Raw genomic sequence first — 22,842 nt, forward strand, 5'->3', positions numbered from 1 at the left:
AGGGCTGGGAGAAGTGGAGGGAGGGAAAACTGTGATGGTGATACACACAAAAGAAAGAAAGAAGGAAAGAAAGAAAGAAAGAAAGAAAGAAAGAAAGAAAGAAAGAAAGAAAGAAAGAAAGAAAGGAAGGAAGGAAGGAAGGAAGGAAAGAAGGAAGGAAAGAAGGAAGGAAGGAAGACAGGTCCTGCCCTTCAAATAGCATCTTCCCTTGAAGAAAAGACTGATGCTACTAACTTAAAAATAAAGTCAAGTTTAAAAGTCCCCATGCTTTAAGACCACCTTAACAAAAGGATTTTGTTTACTTAGGTAACACAGGGGAGAAAGGATATATGTTATGTTTTCTGATGTATAATCCCTTGAGAATGTATGAGTACATACATTTGTCTCTCACTTCTATGTAAATTTTTGAGGCAATGTATACAATAATTCTAAAACTATTTTAACTACAAATATTGAAAACAAAAATAATGCCATTGAGTTACTTTAGCATTTTAAAAAATTCTTCCAGGGTTGAAGAGATGTCTCAACAACTATGAATACTGGCTGCTCTTGCAGAGGATCTGGATTCGATTCCCAGAACCCAGAGCACACAATCCTCTGTAATTCCAGTCCTACAGGATCGAACACAGTCTTCTGGCCTCCAGGGGTGCTGCATGCATGTGGTATGCAGGCATACATGCAGGCACTCACACATACATATAGAAACTAAATTTAAAATGTTTTAAATTGCTTAAAAACGTCTTCCTTTTCACTGATGTTTTGATTTGATTCAGCTTTGAATTATCTACAAAATGTAATCATATTCAAACAACAGAAGCATACAGTAGAAAGCCTCATTTGTGGTTGAATAATCTAGGTTTTGGGGTTCCTGACCAGATTACACTGGAAAATACTGCTTACAGTCATGATAAACTGACTCATCAAAATTGAATAGTTAAATGCATATGTGCCCCAGCTATTATGTCTGTCAGTAAATCACATGAAGGCTCTCCCAGACACTTGCAATCCAATTTAACATGATGTAAGAACAGCAGAATACCGGTATTCTTTCTCTACCTCCTGGTCAGCCACAGGCTCCCACTGCCATAACGTTCTCCCTCATCACAAGGAGCAAACACAGACTGACATCTTTGGAACTGTGCAAGTTTCTCTCTTCTGCAGATGCCTCACAGCTCACCGTATCCTCATCAGATGCAACTATTTATAGAGACACATGCTGGAAACCTGAGGCGGCACGATATGAGTGTATTGATTTGTGTCTTAATGTCGCTGTTTCTGAGCACTGATCCCATTGCCATCTATCATTGCTTAAACTGAAATGACTCAGTCTGTAAAGTGCCGGCCGCACAAGCACGCGGAACAAAATCTGGATCCCCAGCAGTCACTTACGTGAGCCTGCAATCTCAGACCTTGGGAGACAGAAAGAGAGGATCCGAGGGCTGGCTGCCCAGCCCATCTAGCTAATCAGTAAGCTCCAAATTCAGCGAGAGAACCTATCTCAAAAACTAAGGTGGCAAGCCACTGAGAAAAACACCCACATCAACCTCTGGCTTCTACATGGACACACTCAGGCTCACGAACATGTGAACATATTTAACATACTCAACCTGCATTTACAGACCCAATTTACCTACCCTGGTAGAAAATTAACGACAATGAATCCTAATCAGTAGTCTCCTTAACTGCTTCCTTCCTCTAGTAATCTCAACAAGTTCGTAGTGGCCCCTTTTAGAGGTATACTACCAGTTGCTGAGGAAGCTGATGCAGATTATAAATTCAAAATACCCTATGCCACACAGTGAGACCTTGTCTCAAAAGTGTAATAAATTAATAGGTCTTATTCTGTATCTCTTCTCCTTCTACCATTTTTTTTTTCCCTCCTAGGGGTCTCACTGTATGTCCCTGGATGACCTGGAACTCAGCTATGTAGCTGGCTTTGAACTCACAGAGACCTACCTGCTCCTGCCTCCAGAGTGCTTGGATTAAACTTTAAGGCAGTAGTTCTCAACCTGTGGGTCATGACCCCTTTGGGAGTCAAACAACGTTTTCACAGGGGTCACTGAAGACCATCAGAAAACACAGATATTTACATTACAACTCGCAACAGCAACAAAATTATGGCTATAAAGTAGCCGTGACAATAATTTTATGGTTGGAGGTCACCACAACATGAGGAACTGTGTTAAAGGGTCGCAGCATTAGGAAGGTTGAGAACCACTGCATTAAAGGGATGTGCTACTCTCCAGGGCTCTTCTACCAACTCTTACTTATTCCAGCCTCTCTTTGCTCTTACTGTTTTTCAGCACTCTATCATCTAACCCTCCATGTAGCTGTACTTTATCTCTGCCTCCTGCACCATTTGCACATTTCCTTTTAATTTAGCACATGACTGTTGTTGTTATTATTATTACACTAAAGTTTTACATACTCCAGACCCTAAAGGCCTGAAGGAGAGGGCCCACCAAGTTTTATTCATCGATGTATACATCCAAATATGTAATACAGTATTTGGTTGTTTTTTAGTCATTTATAATTCTGTTGTATTATTTAAATATATACATAAATAAATATGTTGTACTAGTAATGTTCTGGAGAGGTCATTAAGTTGAGATAATTCGTATGGCTCTAGCTATGTCCTGATAATGAAGATACAGGAATCAACTAACAGTAAGAACTTCACAGAATGCCGACTAGACGACAGGACAGTGTGAAGCGTGGCCTCCAGCCCAGGACCATTCTGCCAAGTACTATTACAATCCATGGTGAGAACAGGGGCTGAAAGCGAGCACGTTGAACCCTTTGTGGTATCTGAACTTCCTGTAACCAATGAACTCATCTCACTGACAACAGTATAGACCAGTCCAGACTCACACGGGGAGTCACAGGTGGGGCAAACCAAGGACACTCATGGCCAGTATGAGTCAACTACAAACTGGAAGGTGGGTGGCTTGTCTTTCACCAACATTTTGAAAAGCACTGAGATCTGGGGCTTCTTAAGAACTACGAAAGTCAGGAATGAGAGGAGCTGGCTATAATCCACAGAGGAAGGAAAACATCACATATTAAACAAAACTAAAAAGGGTATGTCTCAAGAGTTAGTTTACTAAATACTCCAAGAAAACATCAAAACATTTACCTTTTACAATTCTATTTTCAAGAAAATATCATTTACTTAGAAGAAACTGTTGCTAATATGGTAATCTATTTCTTCCAGGTGTACAGTATAGCATAACATAACAATATACTTTAGAAATGTAATTGTTTTTATTCATGTCTTATATTCTCCATCATTTCCCAGAATTTTTGGTATGAGTATTTTAAGTTATGTTATTCAGTATCATAATTAAACATTATAAATATATAAAAGCTGGTTGAAAACTGTAACTCTAAATTATGTATATAAATATGTGAAACTTAAACTTTATCTAAGTTTTAAATTTGATTTCACTACAAAGGGGGGGTAGTTATTTCACATCCCAAGATTTAAACAAAGTACAATGCTTTTGAACTAGGCGCTCAATCGTGAAAGTTTAGACAGAAATTGAGGCACAGTAAGGTTGGAATCAGAAAGGGTCATCTCTTCTAAGGGTTAGCTGTCATCAGGAAACAGGTGAGGAACCACTACCTGAACCTCAGTAGGCAGGCAAAGCCCCAAAGTAAGAACAGCTCAGCATGCTTGCAGAACAGGCAACCTTTCAAGGAGCCAAATTATACAAAGCACGTAAATGTGTAAGGGGCAGACATGCTTCTGTTCTGCTTTGTTTCATAGTTAAAGAAATACAGGGCTGGGTGTGGCATCACACACCTTTAATCCCAGCTCTCTAGAGGCAAGGGTGAGTGGATCTCTGTGAGTTCAAGGCCAGCCTAGTCTACAGAGTGAGATCAAGGACAGCCAGGGCTATACAGATATATCTTGGAGAGAGAGAGAGAGAGAGAGAGAGAGAGAGAGAGAGAGAGAGAGAGAAGAAAAGAATAAAGAAAGCAAGTAAGAAAGTACAATTAAAAAATGTTCATTTGGCTGAAAAAAATTCTTCCTTCATTATGAAATCTAGATTGATTCAGAAATTCAGACAGAAAATAGTAAAAACAAGTTAAGAAATATGCAACTACGGAAGCCATATTGTATCCATACAAAGGATATACTTAAAAAGAAATAGGACCATGCCAATATTACATAAAAGGAAGAAATATTTTAAAACACTGCTGAATTTAACAACATTCTATTTCTAAGCCAAACTGATTTTAAACCTGAATTCAAAAATCATTCAAAATTCCTTCAAAAATAGCTGTTCAAAGAGATTTAATTCCCAGATCGTTCATTGTACAGCATCTATCTTTCAGTTAACATGATCTTTAGACCATTAGAACCATGATAAAGGAAATTTGCTGAGCATGCTTGTGATTATGCTATGGATTGAATTTAAATGCCAAAAAAAAAAAAGTTTCCGTTTATACAGTCAGTGGAGTAGAAAGAGGGGATTGCACAGCAGAAGGAAATGTATGCTTAGCTATGAAGCCCTTCAGTGCAAAGGTTCAGAGGGGAAGGCCACAGAACTCAGCAGTCAGTCAGCAAACACCCTCGTTCACTCAATGACATTTTTTGAAAACTTTTCCCACATACAAAACAAGTTCTGATTTTAGACTTTGTAGAAACTGTCAATATTATTTAAGCTACTTTGTACTGACTTAGAATGTTTTATTTTTCAACAAAATTCTTTTTTTTTTTTTTTTTTTTTTTTGCCGAATGCCGTTTATTGAAGGAGGGAGGAGGTCTTAAATACAGGCTTGCAGCACAATAGGAGAACCCGGGAGGGCAGATCAACAAAATTCTTTTACACGTCTTCCATATGCTAAGCAGAAGCTACACTGTTGCCGAAAGAGCATGTGTTACAGATTTCCTTAAAAAGATATGTGAGGGCTGGAGAGATGGCTCAGAGGTTAAGAGCACCAACTGCTCTTCCAGAGGTCCTGAGTTCAATTCCCAGCAACCACATGGCGGCTCACAACCATCTGTAATGAGATCTGGCGCCCTCTTCTGTATACATAATAAATAAATAAATAAATAAATAAATAAATAAAAGATATGTGAGTTTGAAAAAAGTATTTAACACCCCTGTACTTCAACTCATTATCAATAAGACAGAAATACTAGCAGTACCCCGAAGAATATAAGTACTGCTTAAAATAATTATTTATACATTTTTAGATACCTAATAAAATTACCAGTTTTTCATCCTTTTAATTTGCCTTAAAATAAAAGCAGCTCATATATATATATATATATATAAAATCTTACAGGTATACCTAAAAATAATGAAGAATCAGAGCTCAGAATAATCATGCTTGGATACCTGTTACCCCCAAGGGAATCCTGCAGGAGTCTTGTCAGCTTGGAATCTCTGTAGGGGACATGGGTGGCCCTCTTGCTCTTGTCACCCAAGGCACTGATGACATTCCCAAGAGCCAACTAACAGAGAAAAGGAGAGAGGAAAGCCATATGTTTATTAATTAGAGCACTTTTAAATAATACGGAGAGCCTATAGGAAATAAAATGGAAACAAGGCAAAATTAAGAACCTGTGTTTGTTCCCAGGGCAGCCAGGGCTGCACAGAGAAACCCTGTCTCCAAAAACAAAATCAACAAAGAACAACAACAACAAAAGACCCTATATTTGGATTTAATTCACATTTGTATTTTTTAAATACACGGAAGCTTAGTTATGTATGTGTTACGTAACCTCATCACAGGGGTTTAGCAGTGCTACTACTTACAAGGGAACAAATTTCCAGTTTTATGGTGAGGACAAGAAGGAAAGTTTTGGTATGCTAAAGCTTGTTCTGAAATATTTTCCTTGCACATAAGGAAGCCTTATGCTAACGCAAACATAAGTGTTTTCCTATCAAATTACCACTAGGTGGCATAGTATTAAAGTTAATTCCTAATATGAGCTATTTAAAAGAAAACTATCATTGCTAAAAAGTTTTTTTGAATTGGATTCAATAAAATGACTGTCACAAAATGTCAGCAGAGGCTACCTTTAAGTCTTGTCCAATGAAATACCTAATTTTAAGTGCTTGTTTTGAATGTAGGTTTTCAAATGTGGAAAGAAGTTTAAAAATATTTTCCCCACCAATAACCTTTTGGACATACTATCAAAGTTGAGCAAGCCAAATTAACATAGTAAGAGAGCCTGCCATGTGGGGGTGTGGGGGGGGAGTATACAATGTGGTTAGAGGCTCCATGAATTACCATTTCCTTCATTCTTCAACTTGAGTGATGAAGGGCTTCCATGAGATATATCATGACTTACAGCAGAGAAAAGAAAGCTGGGCCTGACAACGTCTGCTGTAACTCCAGAATGTCAGGAGAATCACTGTGAGGTGAGCCTCGACTCCACGCTGAGCACCAGTCGCAAAGACATAAACAAACCAAACCAAGCAGAGAAAGGACAGCGGAAGGGCCACACGTCTCCGCATGAAGTTTAGCCTTACCAGCCCACAGTTGATGGAAATGCCCTCTCTCGCCCTCTCGCCGGTAGCCCCAGTTCTTTTCAATCTTTCTGATCCGGCCAGATCAACAAAATGAAACTTGGCAGTCAGGGTTTCAAATTCATTCATCTGCGACGATTCAGAAATCATCTTGTTATCAGTTGCATTCTCCTGTGATTATGAAAGAGAATTGAAAAGGCCTTATTAATGGACATCCAACACCCTGTGACCTTGCCCACCTCTCACTCCCTTATACAGCTAGAGAACAGTCACTTGGCCACACAAACACAAATGACAACACCAGAAAGAGGATTGGTAGGCAGAACCCAGCTGCCCTAACTCAGGCTCTCGTGACAAAGGGAAATGTAGAAACAGTCCTCACAGCAAAGGGTCCCGAGGACAACATCTCCACTTGGTCGCAACAAACAGACATTCAGTCAATCTGTCTGTTTCCCAGAATCTTACACAACTGACCAGCTTCGGTTAAATAAATGAGAAAAGGAAATTAAGAGAAGGAAAAAAATTAAAGTAAGTTTAGATCCAACACCTCTCCTGAGATCTGTGTAATTTAAAGACAAAGGCTAAAAGTTTAGGAAACAAGGAAATTGAACTCACAGTATCTGTTTGGGGACACACTCTGGTTTGACACACATGAATGGTAAAAATGGCATGTGAACGAGAGCTCTGGACGTTCATCTGGGTACTAGCCGTGGTGCGGGAGAGAGCACCCAGCTTCAAACACTGCATCATCTGCAAAGGTGAAGAAAGGCTTGACTTCACAACGTTTAAACAGGCACCACCCCGTCTGCTGTCTGAGCTGAAACCCACGGCCGTAAGGGCGGTCAATAAAGACTTCCCATCCTATCGTTTTGTTACAGGCACATTTGAGCTGAACTTCTCAGTATAATGGTGCATTCTCTTTTTAACTAGGAGCAAACACTAAGTCCCATTGTCTGCCATGGGCTGACCTTTGCAGCTTCCATTCCAAACTGTTACAGTACAATGCTTTGGTACAAACTCCACAATAATCTGAATTAGTTAGGCTCTTCTATATCTTGTTTAATTTTTACTTTTCTTTTTTTTTAGATTTTCTTTTTTCTTAAACGTTTCCCTCTAGAAGCCAAAATACAATCCTAAATGTCACAAGCAAACAGGACAAATGGATTGTTGTCTCATACTTCAGCACTAACTATTTAGCCTTCTTTACTTGTGAAACAATACTATACATACACTGCATTGGGGTCTTTTGATGATGTGGTAAATATTATGCTAAGGAATTAGCATAAGCACCACATTAAATCTGTTTTTTTGCATTAATTTATTTTAGTGTGTGCGTATTCGCCATGGTATGTGTGTAGGATTGGAAAACATTTAAGAGTTTGGGAGCTGGTTTTCCTTCCACTATTTGAGTTCTGAGGGTGGAAGACTGGACACCAGGTAACTTTACTTATACAACCATCTTGCTAGGCCTCTCACATTTTTATAATAATGCTCTTTTTGGGGAAAAAAGAAAAAGCAAAAAAAAACAAAGAAAGTAGACAAGATTTTTAACTCTGTTGTACTTAAAGAAAGTCATTTTGTGTGTTGACCTTAAGTGTACTATCAGTAAGGATGGTTCTCAAAGCCACCTACACTATCTATATTTTTAAGGACACAGTCACCTCTGGTTCTGTATTCACAGTGCGCGTTGTGACTCCCACAGTATAAATTCCTCCAGTTGAATCTTCGTGAATTCTTATATTTGATTTTTTATTTTTTGCATCAATATCCCGAGTGGTATCAAACAAGTCAAGGACCTCTTCATTATAGAGCTATGAAAAAGACACATCAAAAGGTGAATTTTGTAGAAGTGGTTCTGTGAACCTCAGCATGCTTCACATAGTACCTTCCATATTAAATGCTTGACAGTCCTCAAAAATGACACCTATTTCTTCAAAATAAAACACAGCTGTGAATTACTGTATTATCATAAATTATGAATATGAAGTAAATGTCAGATTCAGCTATAAAAATAATAAGTGACTTAATCATAACAAGCAGGCTGGGCACAAGCTAAGTTGACCTACGACCACTTTTCAAGATACAAACAAAAAAAATAAGCAAGCCTAGACCAGTATGTACCAGACGCAGGCAAAGGCGAAGGCTAGGGCAGAGATACTTTCTATTTGGGGGGAGGAGGTCAGGGGGCAGGGTCTCACTGGGTAGTCCTGACTGGTCTGGAACCTTCTATGTAGATCAGATTGTCCTTGGGGGTTGGGGTGTCTCACTGGGTAGCCCTGGCTGGCCTAGGACTCACTAAGTAGACCAGGCTGTCCTTGAACTCACAGAAGTCTTGCTTCAGCCTTTCAGATGCTGGGATTAAAGAAATGTGCCAGCACACTCACCCGGAGGTCAGAGATTTTAAGAATTTTAACATTTTTACAATTGCAGCTTAAAACTGTATTTCTTTTGCCTTATAACTCTCCCTTTCAGTGTCTTCACTTACTGTTTTCTTTTTCGTTAGTGTACAAACAGTAGGTTGTATTGTGACATTCCACATATGCATACGATCTACCTCAGGCATATATTCACTGGCTTTTCCCCTCTTTAGCACCTTCCCCTCTTCCTCACGTCTATTTCAATGTCTTCCCTTCCTTTCTATTTCTTAAACAAATATAAAAGAAAGTCTGAGATTTATCTCTGTGAGTCTGGCTCATTCCACTTAACATGATGATTTCCAGTTCCATTTTCTCACAAATTACATAATTTCATTCTTATAGCTGAATAATACTCCACTGTGGATATATGAGTGTGCATATGTGTCTACATCACATTTTCTTCATGCATATATCTGTTAATAGGCATCCAGGCTGATTCCGTAACTTGGTAACTGTCAATATGCTGGTTGATTCCAGCTGGCAAACAGGCTGATAATTCTATCTTTAGTTGCTTAATTCTATTTTATTTTTTACTATATGTATTTATTTATGTGCATGTGTGGGGACATGCATGCCAACGTACACATGTGGAAAGTTGGTTCCTTCCCTCCACAGGTGGTTCCCAGGGATGCAACTCAAGTCATTAAGCCTAGCATCAGGCACCCTTACACATCAAGACATCCATCTTCACTATCTTTAGTTTTTAAAGGATCTTTTTTAGCATATGTTAAAAGCACAATTCAGAATTATGAGGCTGCAGTCCACCTAACTAGAACATTTCTCAAAAGCCTACATTTTCTTCCACTGACATCACTCTCGACAAGACTAGGCCTAACCTGATTACCTTTGGACACTCAGAGACACCGTCGGCCTCTGGAGCTGTTTCTCAACTTGTCCTCTCCCTTTTGATAATAATTTCTAAATTCCCAGCACTTTATAAGCCCATCCAAATTACCCACAATAGTTTTTTTTATGGTTACTTTATCACTTGGTAAGGAAAGATTCTGAAATAGACAATATTAACTGTGCTTTTAACCTGTAGACTGTGTAAAGCACTTATAATATAAATGTCAACATTATTACACCCAAGAGTAAGATACGTTTATTATCTGTTAACTAATGCAAATTTACTCAAACAACATTGATTGAGTGCTATATGAAAACACTCTACTAAAGGCCAGCAATATAAAATTGTACAGATCTGGTGTTATGGATGAAATTCAAAGAGAACTGATAATGAATCTACTACCTCTAAGAATTGGGCATTCACTTTAAATTCAGGAGGAGGAACCCCATTTTTAATCGCTGTGGTTTTTTTTTCTTCGATACTCTTGAAAAGGTGTTTAACTGCACGAGAAATGATTCCCTGCTCTTCCTCCATGATGTTGACATCAAATCCTGTTCCCATTGTGTACGTCTTCCCTGCTCCGGTCTGAACAAAAGAACAAGAGGCGAGGGGGATGACTGTTCATATTAACAAGGCCATAAGACATAAAAATGGAAATGTGACTGAATTACAATTCCCACGAAAATAATAAGTTATTTACTTGTCCATATGCAAAAACTGTAGCATTGTATCCTTCAAAACAGCCTTCAATTAGTTTTTCAATGCACTGAGTGTAGATCTGCTCCTGCTGAGAGTCAATGTCAAACACGTAATCAAAGGTAAATGCCTTGTCCTTCCCTAGGAAGACCTGAGGCTCTCCTGGTGTGACTGATGTACAAATATGGCATCCTTCAATCTTTTCTTTGGCAAGCTGTGGTCTTATTCTGTGAAGAACAATCAGAGAAGAAATAATAGGCAAAAGCAATTCTCAAAAAAATAATGACTTAAATTCTTGGCCAACACATTTAAGTAAATCAACCTATACTGAATCAACTTCAGTATATAAAATGGCTTGCCTAACAACCCCAATGGTTTACTTAACAATCCCCAAAATAATGAGCAAGAGTATAAAGTTCCTCTTAAAATCAAATCCTTATTGGGTAGATGCTTTTCATTAACTATAAGAAATAGACAATCAAATCAACGCAACTACTCAGTTGTTACTTTACTCTTTATTTCCAACGATCACCATAAAAATGAAATATTACAGAAACATTTAACCTTGATGCTCTGATGCCCTTGACTCATCCTTTCCAACTCTTCGCCAGAGGTTTCTGAACACATTTAACCATGATTGATGGTATCTTATCATGTTTATTTCTACTATACATACATATATATGCATATGATTAGCTATATATATACATATATAGCTAATGATACGTATGCATATACAACTTTACTGTTTGGTCATTATGCTAAGACAGATCAGAATCAAGAGTTATAAAAAATAAATTAAACATAGATACAAGTACAAGTTCCAATATTTTCTTTCCAAAACAAAAACCAGTGAAATTATATGAGTTATTCTCCTTCACCTAAAAGATCACAGCATGTACCCATTCCACCTCCTCTGAAGTCTAGTAATTCTCTGTTCTGTATTCTGTTTGCAGTTTCAAGACGTGTTCTCAAAGAAGGATGGTAATATGTTCATAACAGAATAAACTAGGCTTTAGGTACATTCTATTTACTCTATAGACATAACATCCTGGGCATATGTACCAGTGCTTACTAGGTACAGATTCCTGCTTGCCATGGAAGCAGTTTAACAAAGAAAAGATAACCACACATGAGAAATAGGAAATGATAAAGACAGAGAAAGTAACAGATTTTGAAGGGATTAGTGCCACCTCCCTATTTTATGAGGTCAAACTCAACCCTAGTGATGAAGAACAAGTTCATCTGTTTACTAAAGATAAACTCAACCATTAAGTCCAGATGTGACTTTTAGCTCCTTCTCTTTAAAATGGAAAACAAAAATAGGAAAAATAATTACACATTAGACTTACTTATGCAGTGATGTTTCTTTCCTTATGGTATTGTTCGCCTTTGCTAGGGTCCCCAACAAGGTTTGCTTTAATGGGCTATAATAGTCACCAAGTAGCTGGTTAGGAACCAGGGAAGGAGCAATGAAGTGCTCATTAAGAAGCTTGGGCTCCAGATCTCTCACTGTAGAGCACCAGTATCCTCGCTTGTGGAGGGAGATGGCAATTCCCATACTTCCTTCTAGATCTAACACTGTTTAGCTGCAGGATACTTTACTGTGAGATGACAAAGAGGGTCTGGGAGATGGCTCTGCTGTAAGAACACTTGCTGCTCTTGCAGGGCACTGGAGCTTTGTTCCCAGAACCCTAAGTAGGCAGCTCCTAACTGCATATAACTATACCTACAGGGGATCCAACTTCCTCTTCTGCCTCTGCAAACCTGTGTGCATACACAGAGAGAGACAGAGACAGAGACAGAGACAGACAGACAGACACACACACACACACACACACACATACACACACACACCATTGAGACATATGCATATACATAGAAAAATAAAACAAATCTTTTTTTAAAAAGAAAAGGCAAAGAGATAGTATAACAAAAAGTTCATTACAAGAAGCTATGATTAGAAACCATAAAAATAGCCCATGGTCCTAACTTTATTTATGCATGTATTTATATAGGTCTATATGGAACATGAAATTGAGGATCCTGAGGTGGAAGAAGATCTTAAGATCTATAATAAGAAAGCAGAAAGTGAGACTCACTGGGTGAAGAAAAAAGACAGCTTCAGGAGGAAGTGGGGAGAGGAACCAATGAGAATTAAAAAGTCTAAAAGCACACAGGATAAAGATGAAGATGCCATGACAAAGGCTGTTATGCTAATCTAAAAAAAACATTTCAACAAATAATACATTTGTACAAACAGCCCATGGACTAGCACTTTCAGCTGTCTTGTTCCATGTGTTTAACAAGCAGTGTATCTCAAAATGAATATTCTCTTGTTTCCAAACACCTCCCATCCTACCCTACTTTACTCAGTTATACAGAGGAAACCATATCAAACTCCAGCTGTCTTTGGAGAATAGCTCTTGATTGTTGTCAAAACAGAAACAGAACAGTCTGAGGTACCTCAAGGGAATATCAGTTCCACCCTCTTCTCTATCCCATCCATCTAATCTACCTCCGGAGCTACTAATTATTCCTGAAATAGCTCCTCAGTCCACCATGCTCTTTCTCATCAGTGACACCGCCCTAATTAAGGCCCTCACTATCTCTTACTGAGAAGATTCCACGAGTCTCCTCCTCTCAAAGCCTCCACCCAGTCCTGCCCCCAGAAGCCTGTTCTGCACAACAAGCAGCTGATGGGGTCCCCAACCTCCACCCCGTCATTCTCTGCTCTGGCATGCTAGTCCTTGCATTTGAAGAGGGCTTCCACTGGTGAGGAACGTGGTAATAAGGGTTCTCACCCTTTCAGGAACAAGCTGAACTCCATGTTTCTGTGCCTCTGCTCTCTGCCAGCTTTAGGACCACTCTGAGAACATAACAAATTCCCTGTGGTAGAGCCCAGCCTTATAAACGAAATACACAGCACTGTGCTCTTCTTTGAAATCAGGTACTAGATTTTAAGTAAATTATTATAAACATCAGCTGACTTACTGGATTGTTTACTTTCTATTTTGTTTCAACATAACGAAGAAACATTGGGTGTCATTTGAATTTGCAGATCTGCCAGCCAATTTTAGAATGCCATTGTCACCCTGTCTTTACATTGACCTCCTAACCTACACTCATCTGATTACTACCCTTGCTAAAAGAAGGGAGGATCTGTTTGAAATACAGATGATGCCCAGTTCTATTCATTCGCATGGGTGGAGGACATGCTGAACCCTCCTTCTACCAGACCCAAGCAGAGGCAACTTCTGAGATGGTCCCCCACAACGCAGAGAAGTAGGAACTATCTTCAAAGGTTCCCTGTGTAATTTTCTTTTAATCCTTCTTCAAAATTAGTCTTTGAAGCTGGCCAAATCCCTAAGCACACCCGAGTGAAAATTTTTCCCTTTAAGTTCAAGGCCAAGCTAATTCATTGCCTTTAATGAGAAGAGCTTAACATTTATGTAGCTACAAACTACAATACTATCTGAGATTATACAAGAAAAAAAAATCCAATGTCAGTCCTCACAAAAGAAAATAAACAAAAAAGAATCTGAGATTTTCCTCTACATACTTTCAAACTTTATTTCTTAGTAGTTTTATATAAAATATCACATCATTAAATATACACATCTGACCCCACAACTATGAATTCTACATTTTTTACTATAAACGTTTTGGTTAAAATATTTAAAAAAATCCTTGCAAGTTTTTAAAATGTGTAATAATATAATGTGAAATATTTTAAGTGGCTTCTTAAAGAAAAATCTGTGTAGAATAAAATGACATAACTATTTAGGATAAAATATTCTAATATTGGACATAAATTATATTGTAAAACTATATATAACATATAAATAATTATAGATTACTTATCTATAATTATTCTATCTGTACATCTAAACTATTATAAATATATAATTATACATATAATTATGCTACATATATAATTATCAAGTACTAAAAACTATAATCTGTTGTAACTAGGTTGAAGACTACAAGGTTTTGAATTTTACGGTGAAGAAACATGAACAAATACAGTCCTCATCTCACATCCGAACCTTCTCTTTAGCACGTAGCAGCATCTGCTACTCTGCCATGAAACTGAAAGTGTTGACAGAATGCAGGTCATCTTATCTCACCACTCTTGGAAAACTGTCTCTAGGCCAAATGTGGCGACATGGGCCTTTAATCCCAGCACTTAGGAGGCAAAGGCTTGTGGATCTCTGTGAGTTCCAGTCCAGCCTGGTTTCCATAGCAAGTTCCTGACCACCCAGGGATGCACTGCAAGAACCTGCCTCAAAAAAAAAAAAAAAAAAAAAAAGAGAGAAAAAAAAAAGACAAGACGTAATTTGATGTGTAACCTCATATTTTTCAAACCTCTACTGCAGCTAGCAGTTGAGACATCCATGTTTTCTAAATTCCAATGACAAAATCTGTTGTGCAAACTATCTAAAAAGGTTAGTCTTTGCCAGAAAAATGTCAACATTCTGCCTGGGATCTAAGACTTTCCTAATCTGGATTCTTTTTGCTTTTCTACGTTCAAACCAAGTCACCTTGGGCTACTTTCACCCTTCTGTCTTGACCAGGTCTCAACCTATGTCCTTCCCCATATAATGTATGTGGTTTGCCATCTACCTGGAATGTCGATCCCCTATTTATCTGCAAACTGCATGATGTTTTAGTTTCGCAAACTTTGGAGCCTTTCCCTTTCCTCAAGATGAATGATTTAACCCTCCCAGAAACCTGTTCACGATTTTAGTATAGTAGATATCAAATTAAATTACTGTTTCTCCACTCGTGAGTCTCTGTAGATAAAGGATATATCTTATAAATACATAAAAAGGAGTAATTGTACAAATATTTCCTAGTGGACTCTGCTAAGCTCCATCTGCTAAAAGGAGTCTGGTTCAATACTGCGTACTACTCTTGCTCAGTTGTCAGAAACGCATTCTTGGACAGTACTCAATGACATTCTGTCTCTAGTTTTCTAAGCTATAGGATAAAGAGCCTAGTTTAGTAAGTCTAAAATTCATTACAGGTTCATGTCATATTCTAATTGATCAAGATAGCAAAGCAAAGGTTTTCTATGTAGGCCCTTTAAAGGTGACTATACACCACCTTTTCCCTGCTGAGACTGAATCCAGTAAGTGTGTCAAAATTGTGCCTTGCTTTGTGCCTTCACAATAACCAAGCTATTTGCATCACTTAATATATTAAATAAACTAAGAGACCTAGTTTCAAATTATATATATATATATATATATATATATATATATATATATATATATATACACACACACACACACACACACACACATACTTTAGGATGAAGGCTCATATTTTCATATTTGCTATCTTTTCAGCTAAAATTTTGGGAAGGAAATCCAGCAGATTCAAGTCTGCAGTTTAATGCTGCCATGTGATATCAACAACGTATGGAGGAACCTCAGTGTCACCTCACAGAAGGCTAGCTCCTGACTGCTCTTTCATGGGTCATCTCTCAAGTCTTCTTTTCAGCACGCAACCTTAAAAGGGAGCATCCTCCATCAGACAAAGGATACTTTGCTCCTGATTCCTGTATAAGCACAGAATCCCCACGCTTTCTACTTGCAGAGAGGCAAGCTTGAGAGCGTGCACAGCATCCACATATTGAGTGCATCTGCATGCACCCAGTGGATCAGAGGGAATGAGAAACCAGCTTAAAACATGTCGATCTCAGTTCTGATGATATGGTAAGTAATGAAAGTACTTAGCCTCTGACTTGAGTATTGTATCTTCTGCCACTACTGACGAAATGGCAAAAAGCTAGCTTGCCACCTTGTGAACAGAATCAAATATCAAACTCTTCCTAGGTCTTCACCCACACTAGCACTGGCTTTTGGCAAGTTATTCTCTCGGCCTCAATTAACTTACCCGTAGGGCAATTCTGAGGAGAAATCCACATTGCAGCATCTTGAACAAATGAGACACCATGTGGTAATGAAAGCCCATGTAGGTATAAAGTACTGATACTACTACTAGTAGGCCACTTGAAAATTCCCTAATTCAGTCAGCATCACATCTCAAATGAATCCGGGTCTTCCATGAAGAATGTATGGTTTAGTTTTTGGTTCCTTTAACTTTTTGTTTGTTTGTTTGTTTTTAAGCACAATTTAAAAGTCCCAAGTCTTTGAGGAATTTAAATGTGAAACTGCTCCACTGGATATATATATATATACAATGCAGCACTGAACATTATCTGTATCTCTATGCATATAGACACACAACTGTATTTATATGCATCACATACATAGTGCTAAACAAAGATGATGAAGTTGAATACCTTATACCTTCGTTTGCAAAGAAATGCCACAATTCCAAATTTACTTTTTTGTAGTAATGATTAGTCAAATTCTATTCACCCTGTTATCCATGTCAGGATTAGGTACAAGAAGAACAAATACAACAAGTGTGTGTCTAAGTGAGTGTATGCCACGAGTGTGGCTGCCTGCAAAGGCCAGAAGAGGGCGTCAGATCCCCTGGGGCTGGAGTTATAGGAGGCTGTAAGCCACCTCACATGGGTTCTGGGAGCCAACTTGAGTGCTCTACAAGAGTAACAAGTTTTCTTAAGTCTCATCTCCAGCCCCATTAGGAATTTTTGATTTTTCTTTTATTCACTAGCAACCTCAGACATGTCTATAATGAACTCGGTCATTTTCACACACATCCCCATTCCCTTCTCTCACTTCTTCCCTCTTTCACCAAAACCCTTATTCCCTACTACTCCCCCTATTTTCAAGCAGGGTCTGTGTGTGTGGGGGGGGCGGGGAGAATATGTGTGTGCATGTTGCTGGAAACAGAATCCAGAGCCTCTTACATGCCAGGTAAGAACACTATGCAATTGAGCTACATCTTCAGCTCACAAAATGGGAGTTTTCTACTATCATTATTATTATCATTTTTATCTCCCACTATAGCCAATAAGAGAACTTCATTCAGAAAGGGAGAGAACTCCCCAAGTAACTAGTTTGGTTTAAAGGGGAATTGTAATTATTATGTTACAATAGGCCCTTATACCAAATTATGTGAATTAAATGTCAGTGACTTGTAGGTACTGGAAAAATGTCTACTAAGAAAAAAGAAATAATACCATGTCACTGGAATTTATTGCATGCCATTGCATATACAGGAACCCATTGCATATTTCCTTTCGAAACTAGGCAAGTAGCACATATACACAAGTACATGGATGCAGACAATCAAACCTGTATTTTCAAAGGGATGAAATTTTCATCGTGCTTTTCAGATTTTCTCTTACACTATTACCTTTCAAACTCCTCTGTTCTCCATTTTATTAAAAACATCACAAGCTTTCCTTTTGCTAATTGACTGGTCACGATATACAAAAAATACCTTCTTTTCGCAGTTGGCCACTATTGATTCCTTACCATGCTAGAGAGGGCCCTGTTGTCCCTAGTCCAGTTTCATGGATACTGTGAACTTCCTGTGGGTTGCATGTCTTGGTAAACTGTTTCACTTTGTTTTGTTGCTTGAGTTATTCTGATCTCATCCCTGTGCTACAAAGGTAGCTTCAGTTCACTCAATAACCTGACCTGATTCCCACTCTGTGAGGCTCTTTTACTCACACCTATCCCTAACCAGCTCTTCTGGTACCCCTTACCACCACGGTTCTTCCTCCCACACTGCCACCACCGGATCCTCAGCACTGATCACGTGTCCTTCTTATCTCTGCTGTTGTGCTGAATGATCGGCATCACTGGCGACTACTTACTGGGTTTCCATCTGATGCTTAATGTGAATTATTTTTATTCATTTTTCATTTTCTACAAGTTAGGACAGCTATCGTATTGTTACAATACCAAGCCACTGCAGTGGTTCACCCCTATAATCGGCACTCAGGAGGTAGAAGCAGAAGAATCCAGAGCTCAAGACCAGTCTAGCTACATGGCAGCAAGTTGAAGGCCAGCCTGGGGCAGACAAAACTATCTCATATAACATAGAATAGTAAACGGTTAAAATTATGCATGGAATTTCAAAAATCCTCTTGTAAAGTTATAAATGAAACTATATATGCTTTTGGGAGATGAGCGAATATCGTATTATACTGCCTCATAATATTATCTTATTAGATCACTTCTTTATAAGAAAAACTGATATGATTCTATAAGAGTAACAGACCAAAAGCGAAAGAATACATGAAGCTTCATAGACAGGAAAAGGCAACCACGGAAGAGTCTTCCCAAAACTTCCAGAAAGAATGCAACCTTGCCAACCCGCTTTAGGATTTTGAGCTCTAGGAAAAGAATCCGTGTTCTTTAAAGTCACTGTCCTTGTGACAGTTTGTACTACTTGCAAGGGAAACTAATACTTGACCTTCAGCTTCCTAAGAGCGGGTAGCGAGTACCTAAAAATGTAAGAGGCATAGTTACAAGCTCTGCTGTTCAAACTGGGTCACTTTCTACTAGTAATCATACGTTAGGACTGCCCCAGGTACACTGTGATGGACACTCAGTCTACTCTCGGGGCACTAATAACAGGTAATTCAATGAGATTGTGGCGATGCATATCTCAGTCAAAAAGAGGGAGAAGCTTATTAATAATCAGCACATCAGAAATAGGTTGCAGCCATGGAAGGAGTGCTGACGGTAGCTACTGACAACAGATAAGAGTAGCACCAGTTCTCAAGCCTGGCCCCATGAAGGAAGAATTTGCCTGGTAAGTTCAGTGTGTTTACTCTGTTTTCGTTGTACATTCATGCAGACTCCCAGGTCTCGCCCAAACATGTTAAATCATAATTTCCCAAGGTGGGACCAGGTTCTACATTGTCAATTAGCTCTCCATGTGACTCCAACACACTGCTGGGCCAGCACCAAGCTTCTGAGGCAGTGAAGAACAGTAATGTTTGCAAGTAGACCCTGACCTCACCAGGTAGGGTGTTCTGCCGCACCCAAAAAACAATGCCACTTCTTCCACCACATTTTTCCTATTAAATACAATCTTAGTGGGGCTGAAGAGGAGACTCAGCACTTGAGAGCACATACTACTCTTGAAGAGGACCTGGGTTCAGTTCTAAGTACCCACATGGCGGCTAACAACCAGCAGTTAACTTCAGTTTTAAGGGCTCTGACATTCTCTTCTGACCTCTGTGAGTACTGCACCCATGTGGTACACAAACTTCCATGCAAGCAAGACATCGGTACACACAAAATAAAAATAAATAAATCCTTAAAAAAAATACAACCTTAGTACTGTGGTCCAATATGTCTCAATCAACAATATGTCTCCCAAGGAATGACACCCAAGGTTGTCATCTGGCTTCCATACACACATGTACCTTATACCCAGAAATGAACACACACACACACACACACACACACACACACACACACACGCGCGCGTGCACACACACACACACACACACACATGCACACGCATATGCACACATGCATGTATCTAGTGAAGTGATTCTAAAAACAATCAGAGGCAACTTGATTAGTACTAAAACCATAAACCATATTTAAGCACTCTTCTTAATTTTTCACATCACTGTGTATTTAATTATTTTAAAGATATGTTACTAGAGAAATTCCTAAGAGGTACAGTATACACTAGACACAACTTTTAATCTACTTTTGTACTGTACTGGATTCACTATGAAAAAACCCTGGTACCTTGAGCCACCATCCTTGTTAAGTGTAGTAAGGTGGGCCTGACCTGGGGAAGAGAAATAAGACACAAGAAACAAGTCCATTGTTGTTAAATAATAATAATTTTCAAAAATCTCCTCCACAGTTAGAATACCATACGTCTAAAGACACACACAGAGACCATGTAGTAGCGTGGGGGAATGAAACGACTTTCAGCAAAAATCATCTTTGCAGCAACAAAGCACTTGCTTTGTTTTTCAGACTGCTCGCCATGTGGAGCATCAGACGAATCTCATTCATTCATGGAACTTGACATGAACTCATGAGGCCTGGGAAAGGACAACCACAAATGGCGGTTCCTGTGAATCCGGCCTGTTACCTCTAAAACGCCCACTGTAATCAGACGTCAATGCAAAAAGAGACGGAGCAAAGTGGCTTTCCCTCTCAGACTTGTTAGCTCGTGAATGTTCCAAGGAGACATTAGAGAACAAAGTATCTTTGATAAATGCACTGGGTCTTCTTCTGAATTGAAGGGCTGAGGAAATAGATAATGCCGTCCATTAGCTCCGGCACTAAAGGTCAGACCTGAGTCTCAGACACTAAGTAAAACCTCCATTAGAGGTTTTCTTTGGTTTTTTTTTTTGACACTGAGAGCTATCTAAAGTCATTAGCTTCCCCTTAGGGAAAGTGACTATAAGGATTCTTGCCTTATCAACAAAATGGTGGTCTAAACTAGATTTGAGGTCAACTAGAAGAACCAATCATTTCCAAAAAACAGGAAAAAAAAATCCTCCCAGAATCAATTCCATTAAACAAATAATGTATTAATCCTTTATATAATACTGTGCTAAGTAATATAGGAGAAATAAAGAATGAAATAAAGTTCCTACCACCTGGAACTTTGTTATGTCATATAGGAAATAAGGTAAAACCAAAAACATCTGTAATTCAACGTGGCACATGTCTATAGATAGTATGAAAGCTTATGAAAATACACATTATGATGTTGAGGACCTGAGTGAAACAGACATCTCTATCTCTAATTATCTGTGGATAATACTAATGCCATACTTTTCAGAACCTTAGATGGAAGATCATCGTCCCAAATCAAGAGAGGGAAGAAAAACGCTTGTGTGAGGCAGAGTGAGGCAAGCAGGGCAAAGAGCTCTTTGATGGACGCAATTTGAAGAAACAGAAACAAAATGAATCAACCAAGAAAGGTGAACTTTTTTTTTCACCTAAGAAAACTTCTGATTATAATTACAAAATCTATTGTTTATGCAGAGCTGTTGGGCTGGTGTGAGATGACTCTGTGGGTTAAAAGCCAATACAGTTATACACACTTTCAGTGTGGCCATTAAAATCTAACTAGCCCACCTCTAAGTTCATCTGCAATCAATCAATCAAACAAGCAAGTGGTTCACAGACTGAATTCGGACAAGGAAATGAAACAGAACTTGAAATTTGTAGATCCAACTCGAGGGTGTATGTCTCCAGTCCACCAGCCTTGGCCAAGCAACCCCAATAATGGTAGTCATATCTGGTATCCTCCAGAGGTAGGATGTGGAACGTGAATTTTTTTTTTTTTTGCCTTGCAAGTAATCAAGACTTATAACATTCTTTTTTATAGCTATGTAATGAATTACTATAAACTTTACATTTAGGAAAACACAGGGGTTTTTGAAAGATGGTCCAGTTGGTAAAGAGTTTGCCATGCAAGCATAGAATCTGTGTTAGGTCCCCACGACTCACATAAAGAAGCTAGGCACAGCAATGCACACCTATAAACCCCAGCACGGGGGAGGCGGAGACAGGAGGGTCACTGGAGCGCGCTGTCCAGCCAGTCTAGCTGAACTGGTGAGTACCAGGTTCTGTGAAAGATCCTGTCCCCCAAAATAAGGCAGTAAGTGATACTCAGGCCACAACACGCACATGTTCACATGTATGCATACCTCCACACAAGTACACACACACCAACATATACATACACACAAGCCAAACACACATGTCCAACCTTAGCTTCTATGGGTCAAAAGTCACAGCACTGCTAGAATTTCTGCTGAGTCTCTCCAGGCTGGAATGTGGGCATTAGGCTCAGCGGTGTTCTTAACTGGAGTTCAGCTCATTCAAATGGTTGAAGAATTCAGCGGCTTACTGTGTGGAAGTGAGAGCCTGGCTTTCTTGCTGGCACATAGCCAGTTCTCACCTCTTAAATGCCACCCTAACACGCAGCCTGGTGGACCTCCCACAATGGGGCACTTACTGCAGGGGAAGCTCCTGTTCCAATATGCCAAGCTCTCATCTATATATATAGCAAGGAACAACATCTCACCACTTCTGCCTATTCTACTAATTAGCAGCAAGCCATAGTTAACTCTCTAACTCAAGCCAAGGGGATTACACAGAGAAAGGAACAGGGGGCAAAGGTCACTGGATAATTGCATTGCCTCGGGCGCTATGCACCATACTCAAAATTTTTCTTTGGGGCTGGGGCCGAGAGAAACCTGATTTGACTTGAAGAATGGGAAATCGAATATACCAATGGGAAAGTAACCCTTGAACAAATAGGGAAGAGGACAGGCAGTCTTTGGAATTGCTGCCACAGTAGATATCTTTTAGCTCCTCATTAGTGCTAATGAATGTGAATCAAATATGTAGTGTGAGTGTTGTATAAGAACTACCCACTCTTCACAACCATTCCCTTCAGACTGAGCACTGCATCAATGTCAAAGAGGAAAAAAAAAATTCTGCAATTC

General features: G+C 39.0%; 1 protein-coding gene across 16 annotated transcripts in view; it reads right to left on the reverse strand.

Annotated features, from left to right (window-relative positions):
• Kif21a (kinesin family member 21A) overlaps positions 1 to 22,842 on the reverse strand; it is a 126,385-nt gene that overhangs the window by 54,685 nt on the left and 48,858 nt on the right. For all 16 annotated transcript variants that reach the window (XM_052748689.1, XM_052748681.1, XM_052748680.1 and 13 more), the window contains exons 2-7: positions 10,453 to 10,675; positions 10,155 to 10,337; positions 8,150 to 8,299; positions 7,104 to 7,238; positions 6,492 to 6,659; positions 5,352 to 5,467 (exon numbers count right to left, since the gene is read on the reverse strand). In XM_052748689.1, the coding sequence (XP_052604649.1) occupies positions 5,352 to 5,467; positions 6,492 to 6,659; positions 7,104 to 7,238; positions 8,150 to 8,299; positions 10,155 to 10,337; positions 10,453 to 10,675 (975 nt within the window). The remainder of the gene's footprint in view (positions 1 to 5,351; positions 5,468 to 6,491; positions 6,660 to 7,103; positions 7,239 to 8,149; positions 8,300 to 10,154; positions 10,338 to 10,452; positions 10,676 to 22,842) is intronic.

The sequence above is a fragment of the Peromyscus californicus genome, unplaced genomic scaffold (genome assembly GCF_007827085.1).
Source record: "Peromyscus californicus insignis strain IS unplaced genomic scaffold, ASM782708v3 Scaffold_20__1_contigs__length_68692818, whole genome shotgun sequence".
Taxonomy (NCBI): Eukaryota; Metazoa; Chordata; class Mammalia; order Rodentia; family Cricetidae; genus Peromyscus; species Peromyscus californicus.